The sequence below is a fragment of the Moesziomyces antarcticus genome (assembly GCF_000747765.1).
Source record: "Moesziomyces antarcticus DNA, scaffold: scaffold_v10003, strain JCM 10317, whole genome shotgun sequence".
In the NCBI taxonomy this organism is placed as follows: domain Eukaryota; kingdom Fungi; phylum Basidiomycota; class Ustilaginomycetes; order Ustilaginales; family Ustilaginaceae; genus Moesziomyces; species Moesziomyces antarcticus.
The window spans coordinates 472,826-486,044 of NW_014639007.1; the positions used below are offsets into that span (position 1 = coordinate 472,826).

The window sequence follows — 13,219 nt, forward strand, 5'->3', positions numbered from 1 at the left end:
GCTGAGGACGGAGGAGGTGGAGGAGGTCGCTGCGGCGGCGAGCACTCTGCACACAGTCGGGGCACATGGTCAGTCTCGCTCACTTGGGCGGCACCGATGTGTAAGCTGGCATCGGGTTGGGCTCAGGCTGACGGTGCAGGCGGTGCAGTCGAGCAGAGGACGAGCACGTTCTGCACTAGTTGTTCAGCACACCAGCCCGCACATGAATCAGGAGGCGGAAGGGCAGCGGCGAGAAGGCACAGGGGCACAGGGTGAGCAGCAAGGTCGGGTAGAATGCGAGAGACACAGACGCCCAAGACCAGACAACGGACGGATGAGAGCCCGAGGACTGAGGACCAAGAGTGTGAGGCGGCAGTGGTGTGGACGTGATGGCGAATACGAGCGTCGGTCGAGAAGGACGGGGCCGTGCGCAGCATTAGACCCTGAGCCGGATCTTCCTGGCTCCAAGCCACGGACGACGGACGACACGACGGCACAATAGCAGCAGCAGGAGCGGGCGGATTCCAGCGGGGCGGGGCGGCGGCGGAGTGAGGAGCGAGGCGCCAGACGAGAGGAGGCTGATTGCGAGCGCCAGATGTGTATGCTTACCCCAAGCCGCGATCTGATGCACCGGGTGGAGCTGTCAACGTGATGGCGCTGCACATGTCCGGCTACCGCCTTCGCTGCATGGCTGCTGCAAGGTCCGTCAGATGGACCGGTGCAGTATTCGATCGTGCGCTGCCGCTCCGCCGTCGCCCTCTCTGCCGTCTCTGCCTGTTGTGCCTCGTGTGCCTTCACTCTGCTTAGCGCCACAACTGTTCTGCAAATAGCCGTCCATTCTCGTCACAGGCGGATCGGGGCTTACCACAAGCAAGCAGACGCTGTAGCGCGCAGACGCAGCTCGTGATCTTCGAGCTGGGTCTCGGTAAGCTGAGCGGGCAGTGTCCCCATTACGCATAGGTTACCGCGCTGGCCGATCCAGGGTCCTTTGCATCACAAGAGCCCGTGGCTAAAAGAAAGGGGGGGGGTTTGAAGGTACAAACAGTCACTTTTGGCGGACGGCTGCCGGACAGAGGCAACCGGGGCATCTCTGTAGATCTTGGCTTGGATTCGCGCACTGACAGCGCCGCACGGGAGGGGGAGGAAGGCCGGCTGTCGATCTGTAGTTGCATCTGGCTCACGCAAGCAAAGCAGATTTTGGCCCGAAGTGGCGGCGATGTCAGCTGCTGGGCTCGCTTCGCCCGTTTCAAACTTGGATTCTGGCCAACTCCGCAAACGCTGCCGTGCAATGCTGGACAGCCGCGGTGCTTGCATACTGCTCCCCGCCGCCCTCTGCCCTCTGCCTGTGTGATCTTTGTGACCTTCGAAGAAAAAAGGTCGCAGCCACTTGACAGTGCAGCAACCAAGCTCACTCGACCACGAGCAGGCGGTCAGAGGGAGAATCAGCGTCAAGGTCGATTCGGATGCGTTCCGAGTAGGAGGCTTTGTTGCGCTCGGGCCAGCTTGCTCAAGGGATCTGCTGGCGGATCAGCCGAAAAGAAGCTGTCGACGAGCCAAACTTGCAGTGACAAGCGTGGCTCTTGGGCGAAACAGCCAGTGAGGAGAGCAATTGTGTGCTCAGCTAAGTCGACATGCTCGTGACGAACGGTATTGCATTGGTTGCACTTGATGTGCCAAGACGGCTGCCACGACGAGGTGCGCGTCTCGATCGAGCCAAACCCTATTTCGGGGAGCCACTCACTGCGACGAGGGAGCGGAGGCACAACCGCAGCCAAGTCGACTTGAGCCATCTCGCCGCCCGTGCCCGGAGCAACCGAAGGCGATTCCATACTGAAGCCGTCTTGGCTAGACCAGAGGCAGCGGCGGAGGAGTGTTTGTGCAGAGGGAGCGAGCGCAAAGTCAGGGTCCAGTTGCGAGATGCATGCAGCCTGCAGCTTGGGTCCATCGGCGCATCATCGAACAGCGCCTCCTTCTCCGGTCCCGACGCCTCCGTCCGAATTTGTTTACGGTACTGCTGATCCAGCTCTCGCTTTCGCCCCCCCCCCCCCCCGTCCGTGTTGTCCTGCTGCTATGATCATGCTCCCACCACCAATTCTCAATAGGACAAGATCAGCTGCGAACGCCCGTGTGTCAGAACAGGCGGTGGTGCGACGAAGCGGTGCGTGGATTGTGGATCGGTGTGCACGGACGCAAAGATCCCGACATGCCGTAACGCTCGGCACCACACCGCACGATCGATCGTAGCTGGTCCCTGCATCTGTTGCATCTGCGCATTCCACCTGGACAGACGCAGCCGACGCCTGCCAAGATGGAAAGAGCGCCAGACGAGGCTTGCACGACGCGCGCAGCCGGCACTGTATGTCGTGATTCATCGTGCAGAGCGAGCGGGCGACTCGCCCAGCCCGAAGCGAGGGCAAGGCACGGCCGAATCCAGTGCGGACGGCAAACGACATCCTGCAGAGCGGCAGTCGACACGGGGGACCCTGGATCGGGCGGTCGGCGCATCCGAGCTGTCGAGAGCGGCTCCTGCATCTCGCCTCCGATCTGGCTTAGGAAAGCGTGCAGAAATTGACAGCCGGGCCCGCTCCCCACGTTTTCCGGCGTGTTGCTTCCTCCACACCAAGCAGAGCCGCCGCCCCCAACATCTGCCATCTACGAGCCATGTCGACAGCATCCAGCATGAGCCCGATCCTACACCACTGCGAAAGCGCGAGCACACGAGGCAGACGCCTGCGCGAGCAGCTGATCCCTGGGGGCTCCATTTGGCGATCGGGGCGCGAGAGGCTGGTGAGACTCGCGTGCGGCTTCGCGGGGGCTTGATGGCGCAAAGGCCGGATCGACACGATTCCCCGACGGATTCGAGGGGGCAACCACAGCATCTGCAGCAGACGACAGGCTGCCACAAAATGAAAACCCGCGGCGGACGAGGCGCTGAGACAACGCAAGTCACGGACCAACGCGGAGGCAGGAGGCACCGCAGCAGCCAGCCCTTTTACGGCTCGTCGGGCTCGAGCGAGAGAGGGGGTGGTGGCGTCGACTCATGCAGGTCACCATCGCGATCTACCCCATTCGCCGCGTCGCTCGACGCCCCGGGGGCAGGGGCACGCGAGCCCAGCATGTTTTTGCAGCATTTCAGATGTTCAAGTGGTCAATTTCTCGCACTGGCCAGGCGCGCAAGGGCACATCCTTTTCTTCGGATGGACCCTGAGATCGCGCTGCTGCGGATGTGGTGGGAAACTGACATGGCTCGGAACGGAGACTCTTGCTGCTTTGGCCCGCTTTCGCATTGCGCCAAAATGTTAGACTGCTGTTCCCCTCTTTTGCTTGGATTTTCGCGGCCTCAATTTCTCACGTCCGTTTCTCAGCCCTTTGCTCACTGCAAGACGTCGCAGGGTTTCAACCGCATTGCTCAGCAGCAGACTCACTTCCACCGTGCGCCGATCTGGCTGAGTGCGATGGCATTGACACGAGTACGAGGGTGCAGCGGCGGTCACTTTCGACCAGCAATGAAGCTGTCGGCCTGCTTCTTCTGCGCCGTGATGATGGCGACGGCCTTGTCGCTATCGTAGACATCGTACCAACCCGGCGCCTCGTGCGGGGGGTCACCCGCCCACCACATGCCGAACTTGTTCTGCTGCTGCGTTTCGGGCCTGTACACACCTCCATAGGCCCAGGGCGAGGTGCCCACATAACCACCCTGCTTGCTCTTGAAGCTGTCCAGCGCGAGCCCGATGATGTGCTTGTAGTACTCGTCCTTGTTGTTCGTCGACGCCTTGGTGGCGTACTGGTACTCGCCCGCCGCGACGTTGTTCTGCCAATTGTCGCGCGCCATGCCGAACTCCTCGAGGAAGACGGGCTTGCGGATCTCGTTGGCCCACCTGGACGTATTGCCGACAAACTCGGTGGCAAACGCCTTGGCCGCCTCCAGATTCGCGCGCGACGAGTTGAGCATGTCGTATACGCCCCAGTTCTGCACCCAGCAGTGGGCGGTGCCGTAGTCGATGTTCTTGGGCCGGTGAACGGCTTTCCAGTACCACTCGCCCTGCTTGCCCTCGAAGCCCGCCGAGATGAGCTGACGCGGTGCGAGCGAGCGGATGTAGGTCGAGATGCGGTCGACCCAGCCCAGCAGCGGATCGGACGGATTGGGCGCATACTGCAGCTCATACGGACCCAGGTAGGATGCCTGGTTCTGGGGCTGGGGCTCGTTGGCCAGCTGCCACGTCATGATGGTCGGGTCATCTTTGTACACGCGGCCGTTGACGGTATTGCGCCGGTTGACGACGCGCGAGATGTGCGCCTTGAACATGCGCTCTGCATTCCTATCGGTATAGATGCGGTTGCCATACGCAGCGTACTCGTTAAAGCTGCCGGTAGTCGTGTAGTTCCCCCACCCACGCCCGGGTGTACCGGACCGCTGCGGCGGCGCAGTAAAGTTCCACGAGGGCGGATAGGCGTACCTTTCGTTTCCATTGGCCCAGCTGACGTACTGGGCGAAGCCACCGGACCACTGCCACTGATCGTTGAGCGTCATGGTCGCGCGCATGCCACGCTTTTCCATCTCGGCCAGACACCTGTCCAGACCCACAAAGATCTTTTCATTGTACTGGCCCGGCGACGGCTGCAGCGGGGGATCCATGCGGAACGGCTGTTCGGTCGGGGCGCCTTCCGAGCCCGCCATGATGCGCAGGTGGTTGATGCCCGCCGCGGCCATCTGGTCGAGCTCCGTGATGAAGCGCTTGTACGACCCACCCGCATCCGCATCCGCCGCCAGGTTCATGCACGCCCAGTAGTTGATGCCCGTCAGATAGTGCAGCGAGCCCGACGAATCCTTGAGCCGCATCCCGTCGACGTGGATAAAGTCGTTGCTCGCCACCCCACGACGCGCAGGGCTAGCGGAGCGTTCCATATCGCTGCTTGCGCTGGCGAGCGCAAAGAGAACCGTCGTAACCGCTGCTGCGGTTGTCAAGAACTTCATCTTGGTGGATTGCGTTCGAATACGGTCCTGCTTTGAGCGGGGGCGATCTGAAAACCTTACCGCATCCGAACATCTTTATATACACACGACCAACGCCTTGCGGACAGTCAGCCTGGGTGGCGCAGTGCGGCCGGCTCGGCCCAAGCAAAGCTGCTTCGCAGCTCTCGAAGCGACGTCGCATGGACTTGGTCGGCCTGCGCAACGCGGCGACCATTCCAGAGCCGAAACCGCCTTGACTTTGTCGTGTCTATTCACTCCGCCGCCGCCGCCACCACCGCGGCCAGCGCTTTAATTTTTTTTGTTCTTTTCGACCCACGCCTTACCTCGTCCAGTTAAGCGAGGCATTCGCCTCGAGGCGGCCGCCGCTTGCACCGGTGCGCAATGCTGGTTGTCAAGCAGCACTCCTGCAGCAACAAGACTATGTCGACATTGGGAGCGGGCACGAACCACTGCTCGGGCCCGAAATGACCGCCAAACCGTGCTGCTTCGGTTAGGCGGGGGGCTAAGCGAGGTGGTTGTGCGGACGTGCAGCTGTGGGGCACCGCCAGTGTGGGCGACAGCCACGCTCTAAAAAAGAAGCAAAGTCGCCGGTCTCTACTGCACGCTGCTTCGGCTGGCGTGCAAGCGACCTCTTTGCGCACGAGGTCACCGTCGGCCGCACACTAAAGGCCGATGACACGCCAACGCTTACGACCAACACTGCATTGCATTCGGCGTTGCTCGGTGGGGGGCGTACTGACCGACGCGACCGACGAGGGGCCGATCTAAAAGTCGGCGATTTGATCATCCGACAGCTCGCCCGCATCGACCACATCGGGCTCATCGCGCACATCCTGCAGTCTGATCCTCTTGCTCTGCGTTTCCTCCTGTGCCGTCGATTCTTCGTTCTGGTCCGTGGCGTCGAGACCGGTGTCGTGCTGGTCCATGACGCTCGATGCGATATCAGCAACGCCGGCACGGTCGAAGCGCAGCCTGCATAGCTGCTCGGCTGTACCGCCGGGCCGGATCTTGGCGAGCAGCGGCAACACCTCGGTAACGAGCGTCACGCCATTGCTCGTCGACACCACCGACGAAGCCGCCTCATCTCCCAGCCCGGCATCGGCACGCTCGAAGCCGTCTACACCACTGGCGGGGTTGCCGAACTGCGTACGCCTCAGGCGCGGGCCTGAACCCTGCTCCTCACCCAGCGCGGGCCTTTTCGACAAAGCAGGTGCGCGTAGCTCTTCTACAGCGCGCATGACCTCGGCGAGCTTTTTGTGCACATCCCACCACGCGGCTTTGCCGAGCTTCTGTCCCGTGCGCGGCACGGGACTGGGCAGACCGAGCAGCACGCCGCGCGTGGCGATGCCGAACGCATAGTAGGCCACCACGGCCGAATGCCGCAGCTGCTCGTGCAGCGGTGCCATGGTGTCGGCTGCACTAAACGCCTCCTCGACCGCTTCGCACTGCTCGACGTCGCTGCAGAACTGCACCGCGTTCTGGTGGAGGTAGAGCGCGAAGAGCGATGCATCCACGGGCAGATCGGCCCAGAGCTGGTCGACATTGACGCGCGATACACCGCGCTCCATGTGCAACAGATGGGCGGGCAGCTTCCACGCGCTCGGCTGGTCGGACGCGCCCGACTCGACGATCGACTGCATTGCACGCCGGAGCCGACTTCGCAATTCGGCGTGTTCTGCATCGTCGTCGCTGTCCGATTCGGCATCATCCTCGACGAGCGAGTTGGTCGAGGTGGAGGCGGCTTCTTCGCCCGGATCTCCCGCGCGCTTGTTATACAGCACCCTGCCGAGCGCATGGAACAAGGCGAGCGAGCTCTCGCGCCCCGCCACGAGCGGCAGCATGCGTCCGACGCCTGTGCGACCCCGCCGCCCAGGCTTGTTTGCCGCTTCTTTCGCCATGTGGTCGAGCTGACGCCGACTTGCACCCATGAACTGGAGACAGTTGAGCGCGGCCCTGAGGTCGCCATTGGCATCGTTGGCAATGGCACTGAGCAGATCGAGGATGTGCTTGTCCAGACCAGCCTTTGTCTTGCTCTTCCGCAAAAGCTGAGCGGGCGCTTGGTCGAAGGCTCTCTTGAGGCCCTTGAGAAGGATCGAGGGCGCTATGGGGTTGTAGCGCACCTCTGCATATGCGGGGTTGCGACGAATGCGCTCGCCGAGCACGGTGCGGGTATCGACGATGGAGGCGATTCTGTCGCGCCACGTGCTGGAGGAAGCGCCTGCGACCCAGCCATCTTCGTCCTCGCGAGGCGCCGATTCGGTGACAATGATGACGATGGGCACGTTGGGCACGCCGCGCGAGGTGAGCAGTGTGGACTGGGCGAGGTGCTGGTCGAGGGCAGCCTGGAAGAGGGTGCGGGTGGGAGCATGATGAAGGTTGGGCAAGTCCTGAAGGAGGATGAGTCTGTTGCGCTTGGCGGCCGCAGCTGACGAGTCGAGCGTGTCGAGCGAGGAAGAGGCGAAAGCATCTGCGCTCGCTTCGTGTGTGTCGGCATGGCTGGAAGACTGGAGCTGGAGCGAAGGGAACTTGGCCGCCTTGGAGAGGAAGTCGGTGAAGCGGTCGACAAAGGAGGAGCCTGGCACGAAAGCAGAAGTCGGGTCGAAGGAGGGTGTGTCGTTGTGCCACTCGAGGATGTCGTAGTCGAGGTCGGCTGGCGATGCGAGTGCCTTGATTGTGGCTGATTTTGCCGAGCCCGCAGGTCCGGTGAGGGCGAGCAGCTTGCGGTGCTTCGCCAAGGCGGACTTGTTGGAGAATGCCTCTTGAAGCCATGTGCGCACCTGGGCTACCTTGCGCGGATGTACGGCGAGCTCTTCGCTATTTTGTGGAGCCAGACGTTCGGACCACAGGACAGTGTCGTCATACGGGAGCGTCGATTCGTCGTCCAGGGCAGCTTTGGGAAGTGCAGATGGATGAAGCTGGACTGTGTCGTTGGCCCTTTCCTTTCCATTGTTGGTGGTGGTGGTGGTGGATGGTAGGCTGAAGGACGGTGTTTTGGTGAGCGGACGCGATGCTGTTGACGAGGAGGAGGTGGAGTGGAAGGAAAAGTCGAGCTTGTTCTGCTTGAGCTTCTTTGTGCGGGTGGACGAGGCAGGTTGGGAGGAGGATGCGCTGGATGAGGAGAGGGTGCGTACGAGAGGGCGCGAGTGCTTGGGTGGCATGACGGCGTGGCTCGCCGTGCGGCCAAGGTTGGCGGGCGGGGATGGTGGGAGTGTGCTTGGTCTTCATGTGGAGTCGGTGGCTCTTTCCGCTCGAGTAGGAGCCAAAAGTGACACTTCCGACTTCCGCAGCTTCGACTCGACGCGCTTCTCTTTCGAGTGGCTGCTGCTGCTGAGTCGGCCGGAATGGGCTTTGGCTACTCCACAGCCGTCGTTTTGTCCGACTTCCGAAGCTCCGAGCCGCCAAAAGTGTTGTTCTCGAAATTCAGCTGCAGCTGCCGCTAATTGTGCGCTGTGCTGCGTTGCATTTTTCTTCCAAAATTTTTTCTTGCCTTTCCAGCTGCTGGGCTCGGGCCAGCTCGCCACACTCTTTTTTTTGATGTCGATTTTTGGTTTTTGCCCCACTTGCAGAAGAAGCGAACAGCGCAGCGCAGCGCGACGGGACGATTTCGTCCCCTTTTTCCGGCCTTTTTGGCACGGCACGGCACACGCAACCAAGCAAGCAAAGCAAGCAAAGCAAAGCACACCTCGGCCTTGTCGAGGCGACCTTCCACGTCGAGATTTTGGTTCGCAGCTCTTTCTTCCCCACCTCACTCTACCTCCCCCTTCCCCCCCTAACCGCTTTCTCTTGCCGCACAGCCTCGTCGCTGTACAACGGCAGGCCCACCCAACACGCCCAGCATGGACGCGCTAGTTCAGGTATTCACCCACTCGTTGGACCCCAACCCCAACGCTCGCAAGGCCGCCGAGCTCGAACTCAAAAAGGTCGAGTCGCAGGATGGCATGCTCTCCTCGGTCTTCCAGATCGTCTCCTCCTCCCAGCTAGATCTCGCCGTGAGGCAGGCATCCGCCATCTACTTCAAGAACCGCGTCCGCAGGCACTGGGACGTCACCCCCGTCCGCGGCGGCCCCGCCGTCGTCGTCATCCCGCAGAACGACCGCGACGCGATCAAGTCCACCATCCTCAACACCCTCGTCGAGGCACCCGCACAGACCCGCGTCCACGTCGCAAACGCGCTCGGCACCATCGCTCGCTGCGACTTCCCCGACTCCTGGCCCACGCTCATGGACCAGATCGGTCAGCTCCTCCAGAGCCAAAACCCCAACGAGGTCTACGGCGGCCTCCGCGCGCTCCTCGAGGTCGTACGCGCCTACAGATGGAACAACGGCACCAAGATGATGGACCAGCTCGCACCCGCCACCCTCCCACACATCCTCCACACCGGCAACAACCTCCTCAACTCCGACAACGCTTCCTCCCAAGAGGTCGGCGAGATCCTCTACCTCATCCTCAAAGTCTACAAGACCTCGATGCACACCGAGCTCACAAAACACCAGCAGTCGCACGAGTCCATCGTCCCCTGGGGCACATTCCTGCTCAACGTCGTCCAAAAGCAGATCGACCCTTCGGCGCTCCCCGCCGACGACGACGCGCGCGAGGTGGCTCCGTGGTGGAAGGCCAAAAAGTGGGCCTTCCACTCGCTCAACAAGCTCTTCTCGCGCTACGGCAACCCGTCCCAGCTGCCCTCGGACATGAAGACGTACAAGCCGTTTGCAGACCACTTTGTCGCCACCTTTGCGCCCGAGATCCTCAAGGTCTACCTCCGCATCGCCGACGCCAACAGCCAGTCCAACCTGTGGATCTCCAAAAAGGCCTTCTACTTCCTCTGCATGTTCTTCACCGAATGCGTCAAGCCCAAGTCCACCTGGGCGCTCCTCAAGCCCCACGTGCTCCAGCTTACGCAGTCCTTCCTCTTCCCGCGCCTCTGCTTCAGCGACGAGGACGACGAAATGTGGGAGCTCGACGCCGTCGACTTTGTGCGCGCCAACCTCGACCCATTCGAGGAGATCGGCAGCGTCGCCGGCTCCGCAGCCACCTTCATCCAGACCGTTGCGAGCAAGCGCACCAAGAGCGCCTTCATGCCGCTGCTCGAATTCGTCACCGAGGTGGTCAACGCGTATCCGGCGCAGCGCAGCGCCAAGGACAAGGACGGCGCCTTCCACCTCTGCCGCGCCATGGACCTCACCATGGTCAACCACGAAAAGGTCTCGCAGATGCTCGACGGCTTCTTTGCACAGCACGTCATCCCCGAGCTCAAGAGCGAGCACAAGTTCCTGCGCTACCGCGCCTGCGACCTCGTCAAGGCCTTTGACCAGAACGGCATGCAGTGGTCCAACACCGCCACGCTCGAGGCCGCCTTCCGCGGCGTGATGGAGTGCATCGGCGATGCCGAGCTGCCCGTGCGCGTCGTCGCCGCCGAGGCCATCGGCTCGCTCATCGACCACGACGAGGTGCACGCCGCCATGGCGCCCAACGCCGCGCGACTCATGCAGGAGCTGCTCAAGCTCTCGGACGAGACCGACCTCGACATCCTCTCGCCCACCAAGTCCAAGGTGGTTGCCAACTTTGGCGACGAGCTGCTGCCCTTTTCGATTCAGCTCACCGAGCAGATGGCCGAGTCGTACCTGCGCCTCGTCAACGAGAACCTCGAGACCGCCGAGCGCGATGCCGACGGCACCATGGAGCTCAACCTGGACAACCACGAGGACGACAAGCTCTTCGCCGCCATGGGCTGCCTCAACACCATCTTCCAGATCATCGCCTCGGCCGAGAGCAAGCCCGAGATCCTGGAGAAGCTCGAGGCGGTGGTGCTGCCCATTGTGGCGTACACGATCGAGAAGGACTGCGTCGAGCTGTTTGACGACTGCCTCGAGCTGACGGACACGCTGACCTACTACCAGAAGAAGATCTCGCCGGGCATGTGGCACATCTTCACGCTCGTCTACAAGAGCTTCAAGGGTGCCGGCATCGACTACCTCTCCGAGATGCTGCCCACCATCGACAACTGCGTCTCGTACGGCGTCGAGGTGGTGCAGCAGTCGAGCGAGTACAAGTCGATGCTCGTCGACATCTTCCTCACCGCCATGACGTCCGACCAGCTCGGCATGACCGACCAGGTGGCGGCGTGCAAGCTCGCCGACGTCATCCTGCTGCTGCTGCGCGGTGGGGTGGATGAGGCGCTGGCGCAGATCGTGGGGGCCGTGCTTCCACACGCGCTCGACGACGAAAAGGCCAAGGCGGACGTGCGCAAGTGGTCGATCATTGTGGTTCTCGACGCGCTCGTGTACAACGCCTCTGCCACGCTGCAGGTTCTCGAGTCGGCCAACGCCACCACGGCGCTGTTTGGCGCCATCACGTCGCTGCTGCCCAAGCTGACGCGCGTGCACGAGAAGAAGGTGGCGGCCTCGGCCATCATCCAGCTTCTCGCTCTCGAGCCTGCGTCGTTGCCAGCGGCTCTGCAGTCGAACCTGGCACCGTTCCTGGTGGCGCTGGCAACGCAGCTCGATGGATTGCCCGAGGCGATCAAGAAGCGCAACGAGTTGCTCGAGGCGTTTGAAAACGACGACGACGACGACGAGGACGAGACGTCGTTTGCGTCTTCGTCGGGCGCGCCCAACGTCGACACGAGCGGGTACGAGGACGTGGACGACGACCGCGACGTGGTGGACGAGGACAACGAGTATCTCGAGATGTTTGCACGCGAGCGCGCCAAGCTGCGCGCGCGTGCCAACGGCGAAGACCTGGACGAGGACGACGAGGACGACGAGTTCGATGAGGAAGACGACGAGGACGACGAGCTGAGCTACGAGAGTCCCATGGACGCCGTGCCTGTCTTTGAGCAGTTCCGTGCGCTGCTCCAGAGCTACCAGACGCAGCGTCCGCAGGTGTGGGCCGGCATCGCCGCCCAGCTCACGCCGGACCAGATGCAGCTCATCCAGAACGCCGCCGAGGGCAAGGACGAGCGTGTCAAGACGCTCTGATTTCTGCCAAGACGTGCTTCTGTTTCTGTTCCTAGATATCCCCTCGTCGTTAGAAAAAAAAGGCTTTCACCAAATGCTGTGCGGGCTTTTGCGGCTCTGCTTGTGCTGATCAAAAGAGAGAGTGTCGGGAAGATTCCAAAGCGTGGACGATGCTGCGAGGTGAGATGGGGATTCAGGCCGCGAGTTGGTACTGATCTACGAGGGTCTGTGCCTGGCTTGGCGGAAGCGGAAAAGCGAGCCCTTCGTCGCTGCTCTCCTCGTGCTTGACGAGTCCGCGCAACGAGATATCGTACACCACCTCCTCGATCTTCTTGACATCATACTGTCGTCCATCCTGCTGTCAATAACCTTCTTCTTCTTCTTCTTGGCGGCGGGGGGTTTGATTGATACATACTTTAATGCCGTCGAACCGTTTTCGGAGGCTGTCGTTCTTGAGGTTGAGCAGCTGGAAGCCCGCATGGACCTGTTTGACAAAGCTGGCCAGTCGGACTGGGGTACGGAAGTCACCCATGGTCACTCTGTTGACAGCCAAGCGCGGGAGTTCGTTGAGCATATTGATGATGCCGTGCAGGTAATCCTCGGTAGCCACATGCACGCTCGCCTTGCCCTCGTCCACGCCCATCACCTGTTCCACCTGCTTCTTGGTCACCAGACTGCCCGTACACAGCAGCACCAGCAGCGCAATGCTCGACGCGACATTCCTAACCGCCCCCGAAAAATCGTCACACCACTAAAAACCCCTCGCAATATCAGCCTCTCTTTCTCACCTGCCATTTGGGTGCGCCGCAGAAACTTACACGATAAAACTGGCCTTGCGGAACCAACTCGACCAACTCGGTGACTTTTTGCCTGAGCTTGACGACGATAGCTTTCGATTCGTCCACAATTCGCTTCTCGGCGTCGTTGGTCGAGTGCACGCTGTTGAGCAGCAGCGCAAGCGAGCGGTGGCATCGATCGAGCTCCTTGGCCTGCTCGCGAATCGCGTCGGACCGCGAGCGTTCCGCCTCGAGCTCTGCGAAAAGCGGCTCGAACTGCGCCGCCACCGAGATGCGCGACGTGTCCGCAGCTTCCGCCATGTCGATGTGTCGCCAATTGCTGGTGTGTGCGGTGGGTGCGTCGAAAGGGCCGGATTCCCGCTCGCCAACGGCAAGGCAAGGAGGCCCCAAATCTCGGATCTGGACCAGGTGGAGGGCGGGTGGGTATTACATAAGCATGTGTGGGCCATGCGGGGCAGGAAGAAAAAAAAAAGCTCGCGTTGCAGGGGGTGGTGGCCAAAAAAATCAAAATT

At 61.6% G+C, this 13,219-nt stretch overlaps 5 protein-coding genes across 5 annotated transcripts; 1 reads left to right on the forward strand and 4 right to left on the reverse strand.

The window, feature by feature from the left end:
• Positions 1-122: 122 nt before the first annotated feature.
• Positions 123-3,097, reverse strand: PAN0_003d1637 (uncharacterized protein; the record flags this gene model as incomplete). Its single annotated transcript, XM_014802596.1, has 8 exons — positions 123-557; positions 643-673; positions 845-965; positions 1,029-1,238; positions 1,721-1,907; positions 2,269-2,523; positions 2,677-2,875; positions 2,976-3,097. The coding sequence occupies 8 exons, from the start codon at positions 3,095-3,097 to the stop codon at positions 123-125; spliced, it is 1,560 nt and encodes a 519-aa protein (XP_014658082.1).
• Positions 3,098-3,469: 372 nt separating this feature from the next.
• PAN0_003d1638 (glycoside hydrolase family 5 protein) lies at positions 3,470-4,954 on the reverse strand (the record flags this gene model as incomplete). Its single annotated transcript, XM_014802597.1, has 1 exon — positions 3,470-4,954. One exon carries the CDS (start codon positions 4,952-4,954, stop codon positions 3,470-3,472), a length of 1,485 nt encoding a protein of 494 aa, XP_014658083.1.
• A 764-nt stretch (positions 4,955-5,718) lies between these two features.
• On the reverse strand, positions 5,719-8,112 carry PAN0_003d1639 (p-loop containing nucleoside triphosphate hydrolase protein; the record flags this gene model as incomplete). Its single annotated transcript, XM_014802598.1, has 1 exon — positions 5,719-8,112. The coding sequence occupies one exon, from the start codon at positions 8,110-8,112 to the stop codon at positions 5,719-5,721; it is 2,394 nt and encodes a 797-aa protein (XP_014658084.1).
• A 678-nt stretch (positions 8,113-8,790) lies between these two features.
• PAN0_003c1640 (ARM repeat-containing protein) lies at positions 8,791-11,931 on the forward strand (the record flags this gene model as incomplete). The annotated part of the gene is made up of 1 exon (XM_014802599.1): positions 8,791-11,931. The coding sequence occupies one exon, from the start codon at positions 8,791-8,793 to the stop codon at positions 11,929-11,931; it is 3,141 nt and encodes a 1,046-aa protein (XP_014658085.1).
• A 172-nt stretch (positions 11,932-12,103) lies between these two features.
• On the reverse strand, positions 12,104-13,007 carry PAN0_003d1641 (translin; the record flags this gene model as incomplete). Its single annotated transcript, XM_014802600.1, has 3 exons — positions 12,104-12,241; positions 12,326-12,661; positions 12,729-13,007. The coding sequence occupies 3 exons, from the start codon at positions 13,005-13,007 to the stop codon at positions 12,104-12,106; spliced, it is 753 nt and encodes a 250-aa protein (XP_014658086.1).
• Positions 13,008-13,219: the final 212 nt, after the last annotated feature.